The sequence below is a fragment of the Glycine soja genome, chromosome 10 (genome assembly GCF_004193775.1).
Source record: "Glycine soja cultivar W05 chromosome 10, ASM419377v2, whole genome shotgun sequence".
Taxonomy (NCBI): domain Eukaryota; kingdom Viridiplantae; phylum Streptophyta; class Magnoliopsida; order Fabales; family Fabaceae; genus Glycine; species Glycine soja.
Window position 1 is genome coordinate 752,066 of NC_041011.1, and position 13,919 is coordinate 765,984.

General features: G+C 27.4%; 2 protein-coding genes across 3 annotated transcripts; both read right to left on the reverse strand.

Annotated features, from left to right (window-relative positions):
• Nucleotides 1-1,325: 1,325 nt before the first annotated feature.
• On the reverse strand, nucleotides 1,326-3,647 carry LOC114372625 (nodulin-22-like). The gene is made up of 3 exons (XM_028330293.1): nucleotides 3,326-3,647; nucleotides 2,791-3,182; nucleotides 1,326-1,552 (listed from the first exon to the last, which is right to left on the reverse strand). Exons 1-2 carry the CDS (start codon nucleotides 3,584-3,586, stop codon nucleotides 2,871-2,873), a joined length of 573 nt encoding a protein of 190 aa, XP_028186094.1. The 5' UTR covers nucleotides 3,587-3,647; the 3' UTR covers nucleotides 1,326-1,552; nucleotides 2,791-2,870.
• A 4,919-nt stretch (nucleotides 3,648-8,566) lies between these two features.
• Nucleotides 8,567-11,369, reverse strand: LOC114372624 (1-aminocyclopropane-1-carboxylate oxidase homolog 1-like). Of its 2 annotated transcripts, none has more exons than XM_028330290.1 (4): nucleotides 11,240-11,369; nucleotides 10,552-11,093; nucleotides 9,624-9,945; nucleotides 8,567-9,039 (listed from the first exon to the last, which is right to left on the reverse strand). In XM_028330290.1, the coding sequence occupies exons 2-4, from the start codon at nucleotides 11,049-11,051 to the stop codon at nucleotides 8,788-8,790; spliced, it is 1,074 nt and encodes a 357-aa protein (XP_028186091.1). In that variant the 5' UTR covers nucleotides 11,052-11,093; nucleotides 11,240-11,369; the 3' UTR covers nucleotides 8,567-8,787. The 2 variants fall into 2 exon arrangements, with proteins under 2 accessions (XP_028186091.1, XP_028186093.1); XM_028330292.1 differs by having other exon boundaries at nucleotides 11,175-11,349.
• Nucleotides 11,370-13,919: the final 2,550 nt, after the last annotated feature.

Here is a 13,919-nt window from a genome sequence, read left to right on the forward strand (position 1 = left end):
CACTTTCCAAGTTTTGTATACTATTTTATAAATAGAAAAAAAAACATTTAATTCTTTTAATTTAAATATTTCATATAATTTTTTAATTAACTTTTGATTTATTTCATGTAAATGTTTCTTTACTTTTCATGTTTCCAACCTTTAAAGTTTATTTTTTCATTTTTTTGTGATTATGGTTTTTCAAATTTTTAATTATCCGACTAACTTTATATCTCTAATTTTTTTATTAATGTATTATGGCATAAAATATAATATATAAGCCAAGTAGAAAAGGTGGACTATACCATAGAGAATTCAGTTGGTAATGAAGTGTACTCTTGTTATGATATAATAGTCCACAACTCTACACACATGGACTACCGTTAATCTCATTTATGCACCTGACCTTCATTTTATCTTCTCTCTTTCTCTGTCTCTCTCCACATAGTTTTCTTCTCTTCATTGTGCTATATATATAAATAAAAGGAAAAGCTACTATAGTTTTAGTGTTATTTTGCACTTGCGAATGGGACGATCACCATGCTCTGCTACAACCGCTACTACATATAGCACATTTTACAATATTTATGGGGTAGTTGCCTTTGTAACAAATGTTGTTATTGCTTTAGTTATTAACACTTAAAATAAGTCTGGCTAAAATAAAATATTTTAGGTATGTAATAAATTATTAAGTTTTGTGTTTGTTATTTGATAAAAAATTTCTTCACATTAAATTTCTAATGAAATAATAATTTTGTTTTTTAGTTTTGATATTTTTTTAATGTCTAATAAATTGACAAATTTTATATTTATTTTTTAATATATATTTTTTATTTTGAAAAAGACTAAACGAAAGCTTCCCGTTAAATATCGTCCCCCAGATTCTTTTTGGAACGCATCTGTACAATTTAGTGCTTCGTTCCTCGATCCACATGCAGCAGGTTTTTCTGTACTCGATATGTGTTCTTTTTTGTAGTGTGGTTCTCTTTATATATGTGAAGATGTTTACGTAAGACTTGAATGATTTATGCTAAAAAATGTGGAGTGTTCAGGAATCATTCTAAGCTCATAATTAATCTCTGGTGCTTGGTATAACTTTTGCTTTCAAGCCAATGCATGGTAACGTGCAGTGCTTCGTCTAAGTTTTGCTTTCATACTGACCATTCAACAAACGCACCAGACCGCAAGATTTTTATTATTATTTGGATATGTTCTATAAAAGAATTATCCTAATAAGATATTTTTTTCAAAAATGAAAGCAAAAAAATAAGAAATAAAAAAATTAATGCTAATTTTATTACAAAATATGAAAATGTGTAAAGGAAGAAGATTGAAATTTATAGAGTTTAACGTATTTAAATTTTTTTATTATGACATTATATATATTTTGTAAACATTTGTAATAACATCTTGATCATAAAAACAAGCTAGCAAGCCAATGATATTTGGTTATTGTATCTATATGCTGAGCAAACTCGATCATTATTCTTCTACTAGTAAGATATGTTGCAAGTGCGTCCAATATGTTTTCCTTTATGCCTGAGATAATTTTATGTCCTAATAGGCGGGCTACCTGCATCAACAAGATAATTTTTAAACACTTCTAAAATCCAAACAACTGGTAAAGACAATAATTAAAATCAATATAAATATAATTGATGTAAGATAAAATCATTTTTTTAAGGACAAAATATTTAGAAGCCACATTATACTAGTAAAACATAGTATTGTACTCGTGATATATAGCACATAAATTTAAATACACTTGAGTATATGTATTTGTGTAAAATGAATTCGAGTTAGATATATATTTAAATATTTTTTCATTTTAAAAATTTCATTTATCTCTCTTTTAATATATATATATATATATATATATATATATATATATATGGACATTATAAAATTTGATAAAAAAAAAACCCAGCTATATTTAATATCTATGGAGAGAAAAATAAATATTTTTTCATGATTTTGTTACTCAAAAACTTCACACAAAAGGATGTATTATTCTTATATTTGTATGAATATATAAAATGCTATATATTGATATGAATGACATTTGTATAAAGTGCGACGAAGAAGTATTTTATATCCATTAGAAGTATGTAGTAAAGTAGTGAGAAGTCAAATAAAATTTCGTTTGTTTGACAAGGCTCATATTTGAGCCTTTTGATCAAAAGTGGGTTATATTTTTTTTTTAAAATTATCAAATGAAAATGAAGGTAGTTTTTGAATTAAATATTTTCAAATGAGAGTAAATCATATGATCCCCACGGTTTTAAGATCACATAAGTCATAAGAAATATTATGATTTTTATCATTTTTAATTTGTTTTTATTGAAGTCATAAGAAATATTACAATTTTTGTCATTTTTTGTGAAGTATATAGACAGAGACCACATGAATTGCACAACACATGAAAATGAGTATATCATAACTTGAAAAATGATATGAGATTTTACGACTTTAAAATCATAGAAAATTAGAAACTTTAAAGTTCTAATATTTTTTACAACTTTGTTAAAAATAAATAAAAAGTAGAAACTACACAAAAAAGGTTTATGACTTTCGGCCTTAAAGTCGGACGAATTCATACGATTTATTTCCATTTGGGAATTAATCCAAAATCTACCCACATTTGATAAATTCAAAAAAATAAATGATTCCCTTTTAGTTAAAAGGCCTTCATATCTGAGGTGAGCTTGCTAGTAAAATACACAGATAAAAGTGAATTAATCATATCTAAAAGTAAACATTAATAAAAAAAAGAAAAAAAAAGTAGTAATTGGCAAAAGAAGAAAACTATACCAGATTGAGCTCTAGCGGGATACACGCATTGATTCATGGATGGAATGAGACAAGCCGCTAAAAGTGTGGATGAAGCAACATTAGGAGCAGTGAGACAACTCTGCACTAACATGAGTACATCTTCTCAAGACGGTTCGGAATTTTGTAGTCTCAGTGAGAAGTGTCTGATAATATTGGAGATGTTGATGGTTATCTAGTTTGGTCCTAGGAACTATGGGTGGTGATGGAATCCATGGGGGAATTGGATCTATTGGTTCAATTGGTGGTCCTCGTCCTGGTGGTGGGCTTGGTGGCCTGAATAATCGATAATTAACGTTGGCTATTTCATGCTGTACCAAGCATCTCTCCATAGAATCAAAAAGACAAAGACCCAATATTGCTTCACTTTCAATCTGGACCAATTCAATAGTAAGTATATTTTTAAATAATAAAATCTATGCATACTGTTATATATAAAGTTTTTTTTTTTATTTCTAATAACTAATAATAAATATTTTTTAAAATGTACCTAAAACTTGAATTTCAATTGTTTTACCTTTAAGTCCGTCCTACTTGTAATACTGCATGTTGTAGCAACATGCGGAGTGCACTGTGTCACGTATTTTTTGAATACGGGAGACTCATAGGCCTCAGGTTCGCTAAGAAGACCAATATCAGCGTCTTCTGTTGGATTAATGGCCTTACCAATATCAGCATCTCTTGCATTATTAATAGCTTTGCCAATATCAGCATCTTCTGCAACTAACGTACCTATGTATAGGAATAGAGTCATTAGTATCACTCTCATTTTCTCCATATATTATATAGTTGATTTTTCTTAGCTGTGATTATGCACCTTAATTTGAGTACATTTTGGTAGGTGCTCATGTATTTATACTAATACAATATTAAAAAAAAATACTAATGCAAAATGTGAATTTTGTAATGTAAATATAAGAGAATCTAGGAACTGTATATAAATAATGTTTATTATACAAAAAATACGTCACCTTTCAACTTATTATATATTCTGACTCATTTGATTTCCAAGAGCTAGGAAGCATATTGTTATGAAAGAAGCATCTAGATAATTGCATTTAACCAATTGGTATTATATATAGCGTTGGCTAGCTTAGGATTGGCTAACTTAGGATATGCTGTTTGTCAATTGCCTGCGATTTTATGATTTTCCTTTTCTGTTATTTTTGGGATATTCTTCTCTGTATCACAGCGTTTTATATGCTGTCTATGTAAGCATAAGCACATAACACCTATGTACTGAGTAAGAAGGCATTGAAGAAAATAATACAAGTTTTTTTTTTCTCTCTCTTGGGAGGCTCCTGGTATTCGAATTCTTGGATTATCATCTGCCTTCATAACACATATGTCTTTCTATAGTCACATAATTGCATTAAATAATAAAATATTTCATTGTTCTATTATAATTGGTAAGAAAAAAAATTATGTTGACACTTTCCCCCTTATTGCACCCAAACTCACCATAAATATATCCTTTATATATTAATGATGAACTATAAAATTTAGAAATAAATTAATGTAAGATTAATTTTGTAAAATTATTATTTTTATTTATTTATTACTTTTTTTATGTAAAAAAAATTAAGATAAGTATTATTATGGAACCGAGTAAGTATATTTTATCATTACACTAATTACTATGCATATGCATTCATTTTTTTTTATTTCCTTTTACTTTCCTTTTTCTTCGCTTGAAGAGTTTTTTTTATATATATGTATATTATAATCATGAACAAATTGTTTAAAGTGGTAAATTATGATTTAAATTTCCATTTAAAGAGATGTTTAATTACTTTTGAGAATTTAAATCCTTTAAAATAAAAGAATACGTTTTAGAAAAATACATAGTTGTGGACTTGTGGTTGTTGAATAAAACAATTAATGATTGCCATTCACATGTATAATAACATATAAATTTATGAAAATTAATTTCAACTGAATTTTTTAAAGAGGCAATACATTTTTGATGCGTGACTATACATGCGGCCTTGAGTAAGATTATTTCTTAAAAAAATAGTTAGGTAATTATTTTTTAATTATATTCAATAAATCATCAAATATTTGTGATAAAAAAATAGTATATAATTAAAATATATTTTACGGCCCATTCGTGTATTGGATAGAACACGAACTTCCATCAAGGCATTAATGTTGTCAAAAATTTGGAGAAATTCGGCTTAAAAAAAGAAGTTTCATTAAAATTAAGAGTCATTTCATTTTATTATTTAAAAATGTCTAGTATATATGTCTACTATACATGAAGTTTTAACTCATTAAAAAGGTGCATTATTTTATGTCATATATATGTGTGTTCGTGCGTGCTTGCGATTGCGTATTATGTAAATTGCAACATTATTCTTTTCGTTTTGAAAAAATAAATTCTATTTTTCTGATAAATAGGGGTAGGAATACACACGAGACCAACTTTACCAATCTGACCTACATTAGGCCAGATCAAGCCACACTTTTTTAAAAATAAATTAGATTAAAACTTTTATAAAAATCTATTTAATTAAAAGTTCAAATTTTAGGTCATTTAAAAAATATTTTTAGATCAAACAGGTCAATCTATTTAAGTAAATAGAAATAATAAATTATTATATTAATTATATATTTTTAATAAGATATTAAAATTACATACTACATTGATTTATTTTTTAAATATTAAGCATGTTAACCTAGATCGAAAGATAGTTTTACGCTCAGTTTAAAAGTTTTTAAAATAAGTTATCATGATAGTTATATTAGAGCTTAAAAATCAATAAATTATTGATCCGAATGGTATTGGATTTAATCACCTTTAATAAAATAAGATTTTAAGCTTAAATTTTGTGAATAGAGAAAACATGATTGAGAGGAGAGAAATATTAATTAGACCTTAAAAATAAGTTTATGAATTTGTTTGTTTAAGCTATTTTTTATAAAAAAAAATGTTCTTTCCTTAATAAAATAGGCTGATGGGCCTGTTTGTCTAAATTATTTTTAGAAGTAAATAGAATTTGGTTTTTAAAAAACAAACAATTCTTATTTACTTCTTAAAAACACTTTTTAAAAATTAATTTTAAAACTCATTTTTTTAAAATACATATGAACAACAACTTTTTTTATTTGAAGACTTATTTGCACGAATTATACAAAATAACACCTGTCATTATATTAAAGAAACAATCATTTTTTTACGGGAATTAAGGTACTTAGATAAAAAATGTTAACTAATCACAAGAGTTTGTTTACTTTCATATTTAACTATGTAACACTTTCTATCTCGACATACATATTTATATAAATATCATACATAAAGATGTAGAATTAATTGAAAAGATTTTATTCAATGAACATAAAAGAGTTCACCTAAGTAAAAGATTTACATCCACATTAATCATCAAATTAGAAACTTATCAAATATATGGTCCAAAACAAGACCGTCCAATTTTTACAATAAGAAACAAGTTAAGTAGTGAAATAACATAAAGTAACATGTTCAAAACATTATACAAATAATATAAAAAATCATGTCTCAATATAACATCTTATCATAGTATTATGTCTCATTGTATTTTAACACGAAATTCTTTAAAGTTATCCACCTAACAATTTCTTTTTATGAACACAAAGTTCAAGATCATCACAAAGTCTAAACACAAACAACACATGTGTCTTAAGGATTTAATCACATCAAGCTCAACTTAGCACAATTCACATCATTTTATCACTAATTGTGTAACATCATTTGTCTTAAGGATTTAATTACAAAATTACATTTCACACATTCATATTAATCACGTGTTCAAAATAACACATGTCAAGTACAACACAACATATCACCCTCACACAATTCATTACAGATCATCACGTAATAAGTCACGATGACCATTACATAAGCGTTATGCAACAGATACATTAAGATTTAATCTTATATGTAATGTGATATCATATTAGTGAAAATATTTGTGCTAAAGAATTAAAAAAAATAAAAAAAGAAAGAAATACCTGCAAAAAATCTCCAATGTTAACAACTAGAGCCCCACGCACGGGGGTAAATCAATCCACGTACATGTCCTAATGAAGAACTTGGAGACCACCAATATGATCTCATAGAAGCACTGTAATGAAATCAACATCGGCATGCTTTGGGGTTCCCATAGTTATCGTTCAGGACATGCAGGATAGTAATGGCTAAAAGCAGAAATCCCCTCAGTGCAACCAATATCAAGTTGGATTCAGACCAAGAGCTTCTGATAATAACTCAAACATTGAAGTCCCCAATTTCATCACTTGTTTTGAGTATTCCACCAGTATCTTTCTACAAACAAATGAAGGAAGCAAGTATAATTCCACATCAATTAGATAAGCTATAAGAAAAGAATTGAGCATTATAAAAGCTGAACCATCGATCGCAACTACTGTAAAATGTAGGATAACAAATAAAATATCGTATAGCTTCTCCATATATTTCCCTTGACCTGGCTTTAGTTTTTCACCATATTTCATCTTAATTATATATCACCTTCAATCTTAGCTGATGGTACTTTGCAATATGCTATGTTGTTTACTCAAATTTCTAAGAAGTAATTCTATAGGTGTGATCGTGTGAAGAATTAATTACTATTAACCTAACTCTAATAGAGTTAACTTAGACATAAACTCAAATTTAAGATGATACCATTTTAATAGTTGTTGTTGAGCCTATTAAATCACTCATTATCGGACGGTTATCATCTATGATGTTTAGTCCTATTAACTTAGAGATAAATGCTTTTTACACACCTGTTTTAACTTGAAAAATTTCTTTCTTTTTTTATTTTGTTTTAAAAAAAAACACCTTTCAGAAAATAAATTCAGAAAATTTTAAGAATATATTAATATATTGTAAAAATAAATATTCTGAAAGCCTACACTGTAAATTAAATAAGACTTAATTATTGTCCCATGCATTAATATTACAATGTTATTTGAGGACTAATTAATCTATATGCATGGGTGGAATGAGAGGTAGCAATATAGGGCTGTGGAATGCCAACTTCCAATGACATGTGGACGATAAGACCTGGTTAAAAGGTTCACTACCATTAAAGGAGGACTAAGATGTCAATATTTATAAATTGACATGGCTGTTTAACTGTTTTCACAAAACTTCACATGACATTCAATAAAAAAAAAAAAAAAATATCATACCTTCCGGCTACTGTATATATCAGCCATGGTTGAACATGTTTCAGAATTAATCTTTAGAAGTGATAAAATTTCTAACACTTCTAAAAATTAATTTTTGAAATATGTTTAATATATTTTGAAATTTAATGTCTGCAACATTTACTTGTTATTGAAATAAATTTTAGAACTGAATTTTCGAGATGTTTTTTAAAATAAAATTTAGAAAAAAATACAAGAGAGGGCGTATAAATAAATAAATAAATAATGCAAAAAACTATTGTCAACTTCACGTTCGACATATTATTGGCATTAGAATTTGAATTTAAGCATATATAATTTAATTCTTAAAAAAAATTATCGTGAATTTGAAACTCGGGTTACCGTTTAATTATTATTTGTATAAATTGGTACATTCATTAAGAAGTTAATAATATGGGAAGTTTATCCTCTTTTCTTGTTTTATGATAATTCGACATGTTTGTGAATGATCGATTTGTGGTTTATGATGAGTGGTTGTGGTTGATCATGATTATGAGCACTGTGAACAACAATAATTAAGAATGTTAAAAAAGAAGGAGAAATATCATTTGCAATTCAATCAAACTTCAATGTCAATATAATTTCCCATGTAAATAATTATATAATTCAGTCCAATGACTTTAATCAATTGACAAAAACGCCAAGCTATCTCCTCAACACCAACTTTTCATTGAAAATTCTCAAGAAATTTATGCAATGAAAGTTCTACAATTCAACAACATAATTATTCTCTGAAACAAAGGTAATGATATAAGGTTATGGAATCTTTTACCGACATTTTCCTAGTCAAATCCTGAAATGCAGTAGTGGAGAAGTACCATTCAGACATTTTGTTCTGTGGTGAGCTAAAAATTTAGGAACGGTAAATTCTCTGTATTTTGCAGGATTGTCTTCAGATAAAAGTTCCTTGATGGGACCATAAATCCTTGAAGTTGGATTAAGACCTGTGCTAAAAAAGCATGCAATAGACACCCTTGGACCTATAGGATTGGCCAGTACTCTATGCTGAGCGCTCTTGAATTTGTCATTTGAGATAAGCTGGTATTCAAAAATGTTGTGAATTAGCCATGCTAATAAGATGAGAGAAACCAAAGTAAAGTTAAAGAAAACTTGACTAATTATTTCTATTGGGATCTTCCCTTACTTTGGAAGATTCAAACATAATATTTTACTTAAGAGATCCAAACACAATTTTACTTGAGAAACCTGATTGATTACTTCATGTTGGTCATTCATATTCTTTTTAATTTAAAAAATTAAACCCCCTCTCATAACAGATGATATATATTTCACTTTAATCTAATTAAGTTAATGTAGGGTCTATCTAAATAAATTTCTCTATAAGTATTTATAGGTTGAAAAAAATAAGAAGAAAAAATAAATAAATTTTTTCGTAAGTTAAAATTAGTTTATGGATGAGTTAGAGATCAACTTTTGAAGAAGTTAATTAATGTGAGAGTGCTTCAATAATTTAAAATTTAAAACAAATCAGAAGGTAATATAACTTAACTATATTTAGGTATGTATCAAAGAAAGGGCATGTATAATTTAGAAGTTCAAGTTATGTTAAAATGAACATACTAAAGGGTTGGCATTCACTCCATGGGAGAAAAATATAATACCTGCAAAAAATCACCGATGTTAACAACTAGGGCCCCAGTTAGAGGGGGTAAATCAATCCACATGTCCTTATGAAAAACTTGGAGGCCACCAATATGGCCTTGTAAGAGCACTGTAATAAAATCCATATCAGAATGCTTTGCTGTTCCCATAGTTAATTCTGGTTCAGGACATGCAGGATAGTAGTGGCTAAAAGCAAAAAGCCCCTCAGTGCAACCAATATTGGTTAAGTAAGTTGGATCCAGACCAAGAGCTTCTGATAATAACTCAAATAATAAAGTCCCCAATTTCAATACTTCATTTGAGTATTCCACCAGTATGTCTCTACAAACAAATGAAGTGAGCAAGCATTGTGAAAGATGAATCATCACAACTCTAAAAGGTAGGATAGCAAGTAAAGCATTGTACATTTTTGCTTCCCCATATTTGCCTTAACTTGGCTGCTGTGGTTTTTTTACCACGTTTCATCCCATAAGGAGTGTTAGCAACACATTCTCAAATACATTGTTTTTAACACACTTTTATTATTGGAAACTACAAAATAATTAATGAGGTTCGATAAGAAGTGAAATCACAAAAATTGTGTGATTTCTAATAATTTTTAATCTAAAGAATATGTTTAAAAAGAATATATTAGATGTTGTGATTTTGAATAAATTTTAACCAATGAAAGATAGTGTCAAAAATTATATTTGAGAGTATGTTGTCAATATCTTTACATTCAATTTAATGTGGTTTAGTCCAACATGCCTACATCATATATATACTGGATTATATTACAACTCTGGATCTTTCAACAAAGTAGGAAGCTAAATAATAATCAAATTAGAAATATGGCTCAAAAGTGAAAAGTTCAACATGTTACTTTGTAACTTACTACTATAAACATTGAGAAAAATAGCTTGAGCTGAAACCAAAATTGGAACACACCTGCATACTGCTGGCAAATCTTCTGGCTTAGGGGCATTAGGAGCCAAATTGCAGTAGAAAGAGTCCTTCCAAGTAGTTGGAGCAGTAGTATATAAGTTATAATTGCTAGTGTAAAAAAATGGTCTTAGCTCACGAGTATAAAACTCCTTCTTGACCTCACTATCTTGCTCAAAAAACCTTAGCACCCCATCTACCATCTCCTCAAGAGTACTCACAGGGATGCCATGATTCACAATCTGAAAGAAACCCCATGTCTCTGATGCTTCTTTGATTCTCTCAACAACCCTTTCGCGTTCTCTCAGATCTTCACGAATGCTTGCGAGGTCTATAACAGGAATAGTGTAATCTTTATAGCCTAAATCTGAGGCCTTCTTGAAGTTATCTGGTGGATGATGGAAAATGCGAGGTATCTTGGTGATGCCTGCATCAACAAGTCCTTTCACACCAAGTTTTGTGTCATCAAAAGCCTTGAGCTCCTTTTCTCTATCTGAATCAGCCATGAAACTCTTCCTTAAACTTGTATACAAAATATTGTCCTGAAACTGCAAGGCAATACAAAATCAGCAAGTGAATGATCTAAAGAAACATTGACTAAAACAGAAAGAAACACAAGGTGAAGTTACGTTTTTAATTAGTAATGTTGATACAAGAAAGTAGCAGGAGATAAGAATGAAAGGGTTTAACAAACCAATGCAGGACGAAGGTAAGGCTTAATTAAAGCCTAAAACAAATGCAGGCTTGTACTAGAAGAGAATAAAATACTGCTAACACACACACACACACTGCGAAACACAGGACCATTAACCAATGACCATGTTGATCGAACTTTATAGTGGTGTCCACAATGCATATGCTCTCTGGATTATATGAAATTTAATTGATTAAGTTATTGTTCTTCACTTGGCGATCACATGCACTATTATTAATTTATATACAATCTATAGAACCGTGCTTGATTTATATGTATAGAGTTATATATTTCACTGTATAGGTTTATTAGAATATCACCAACCAAACTTGATAAAATATTATTATTAAGGGTTAAATACTTTCTTAGTTTCTATAAATAGGATAATATTTTATTTCAGACCTTCAAAAATAAATTATCTCTTTCTTAATTTCTTATTTACAAAAATGTGTCAAATATAATCATTATCCTAAAAAAAATCTCATTTTGACCTCTCATTTGTGCAATGAGAATAAGAACTACATAGACACAATTTCATAAACAAGTAATAAAAAATAATGAAATATTTTTAAGAGACTAGAAGTTAATTAATTTTGTGTTATTTCTCAAGCCTAGATTCATGTTTAGCTCTATTATTAATTTATGAAATATAATGTTTTTTATTTGTATTAGTATAAACATTTAAAAAATAAAATTACTTAAATAATTTTTAGATCTTTGATATATATCTTTGTCTTCAGTTTCTAGTAAATTTTATTATTACTCTGAGATCATGATATATTTAAAGTCTTATTTTGAATTTTTATCTTTAATTATATGAATGATATGACATTATCTTTATGATTAATATATATTTAAAAAGTTATTGAGACACAAAGATTCAAAATAACAATAAAAATTATCAAACATTAAAGTTAAAACAAAAATCAAATATATATCAACAATTTCAAACATAACTGAAAAAAACATATCGAATACAATTATTTTTTTTGTAGTAGGCTTATAGAATACAGTTGTCCTAACATGTGTGTGAGACAAATGTAGTGGACGATTCATGTGGGTAATTTCTTATGTCTTATGGCATCAATAAAATGCTAATCCCCCAATTTATCAAATTGACTGGTTTGTCCTTTAAAAAATAGATGATTCTGAAGTTGTCACAAGAATTAGAGGAACCGAGATTGGCCTATGAACTATGATTGTTGCCTTGACTACAAACCCAGAAGATTTGTGGGATAGATGCTTGCAAATTAGCATGAATGGAGTCATACAAAAGGCCTGTTTAATTTGTTGCAAGTAGGAGTGTGAAAAAAATTGATTCAAGATTGAACTAGATTAAAATCAAATCTAAAGTAGATTGATTTTTTTATGAACTAATTTAAGAAAAAATAAGTATATTATTTTATAAAATCAAGTCGATTAATCGAATTGTTACTCTAAAATCAATTTGGTTAACCGAACTGGTTTTAATTAAATAATTTTTTATTTAAAATAAATAGTTCAAAAATTATTTTAAAAATCTAGTTTAGTTTTCGGAATCAATTAAAAACTAATTGATTTTAGAATTAATTTTTTAAAACCATTTCAATTTTAAATTAATTTCTAAATCAGTTTAATTATTTGAATAAAAAATTGAACCAATTAAAATAGCTCAAAACCAATTCAATTTGTTTTTTTATCAAACTAATTTTTACACCCCTAGTTACAAGGTATTGTTAGTGAACTCCGAAGAATCCTGGTGTCTCCTGTGAGGATTCATGCTGCAAGTTGACGTACTTGCAGCATCGATCATGAACTTTTTAAGTTACAAATTCAGTCACATTCTTGACATAAAACTAGTACGTAAAGTCATGCATTTTAATAGATCGTGTTAATCCTGATATATATACTTATATACTAACAAGTACACACGGGCAAAAAAAAGGTAAAAATAACTCAATTTTAAATTTTAAACTCACAAATAAAAAATTGTTTATTATTAATGTTTATAAAACAAAAAGATATCATATATTCATATGTTAACAAAAAGACTAAATGTGAACAGAAAAAAGGTTAACATATACCTATCACACTTAAAGTACAAAGATTTCTTATAAAATTTATTTTAGGTTTCTCTTGTCATCGGATTAGTCTTATAAGTATATAAGTAATAATAAAATTAAGAATAAAATTTTTTATCGGTCCCTTAATATATTTTCAAATATTACCAATTTAATCTCTATAAAAATTTAATTCCTATATTTACTTAGAAATATGTGTTTTTAATCCGAAGAAATAAAGTCACATAATTTTTAATAGATATAGGAACATAAAAATATTATATTTTATAAGGACTAAATCAATATTTTAAAATATTTTAAGGAAATAAAAGTATATTTTATCTTAAAATATAACATTACACCGTAACAATAATTTCATAGATAATAGTAAATAAAACAATAAAATTTTTGTAAAATTAAAATATTATAAAAAAATAAAATATGTATCCGTACATAATGAGGTTTCAATTCTAATTCTAATTATAAAATAAAATAAAGTAATGTGATCAGATATCGATCACTTTTAAAATTATTTATAGTTTAAATTTAATATAATTTTTTATATGAAATTTTAAAATACGGATTAGATAGATAAATATTATTTTTTTATAGAAAGTTCTATAAAATAGTTTTTTTATAAT

What these genes read in the sequence shown, in the direction of transcription:
- LOC114372625 (XM_028330293.1), bottom strand. Translation starts at nt 3,586, where the DNA reads ATGGAGAAAATGAGAGTGATACTAATGACTCTATTCCTATACATAGGT. An exon ending in CAAGTAGGACGGACTTAAAG is followed by an intron (nt 3,183 to 3,325) that starts GTAAAACAATTG and finishes GAATTGGTCCAG; the next exon opens with ATTGAAAGTGAAGCAATATT.
- LOC114372624 (XM_028330290.1), bottom strand. Translation starts at nt 11,051, where the DNA reads ATGGCTGATTCAGATAGAGAAAAGGAGCTCAAGGCTTTTGATGACACA. An exon ending in GATTTGCCAGCAGTATGCAG is followed by an intron (nt 9,946 to 10,551) that starts GTGTGTTCCAAT and finishes ATTTGTTTGTAG; the next exon opens with AGACATACTGGTGGAATACT. An exon ending in ACATCGGTGATTTTTTGCAG is followed by an intron (nt 9,040 to 9,623) that starts GTATTATATTTT and finishes TTTGAATACCAG; the next exon opens with CTTATCTCAAATGACAAATT.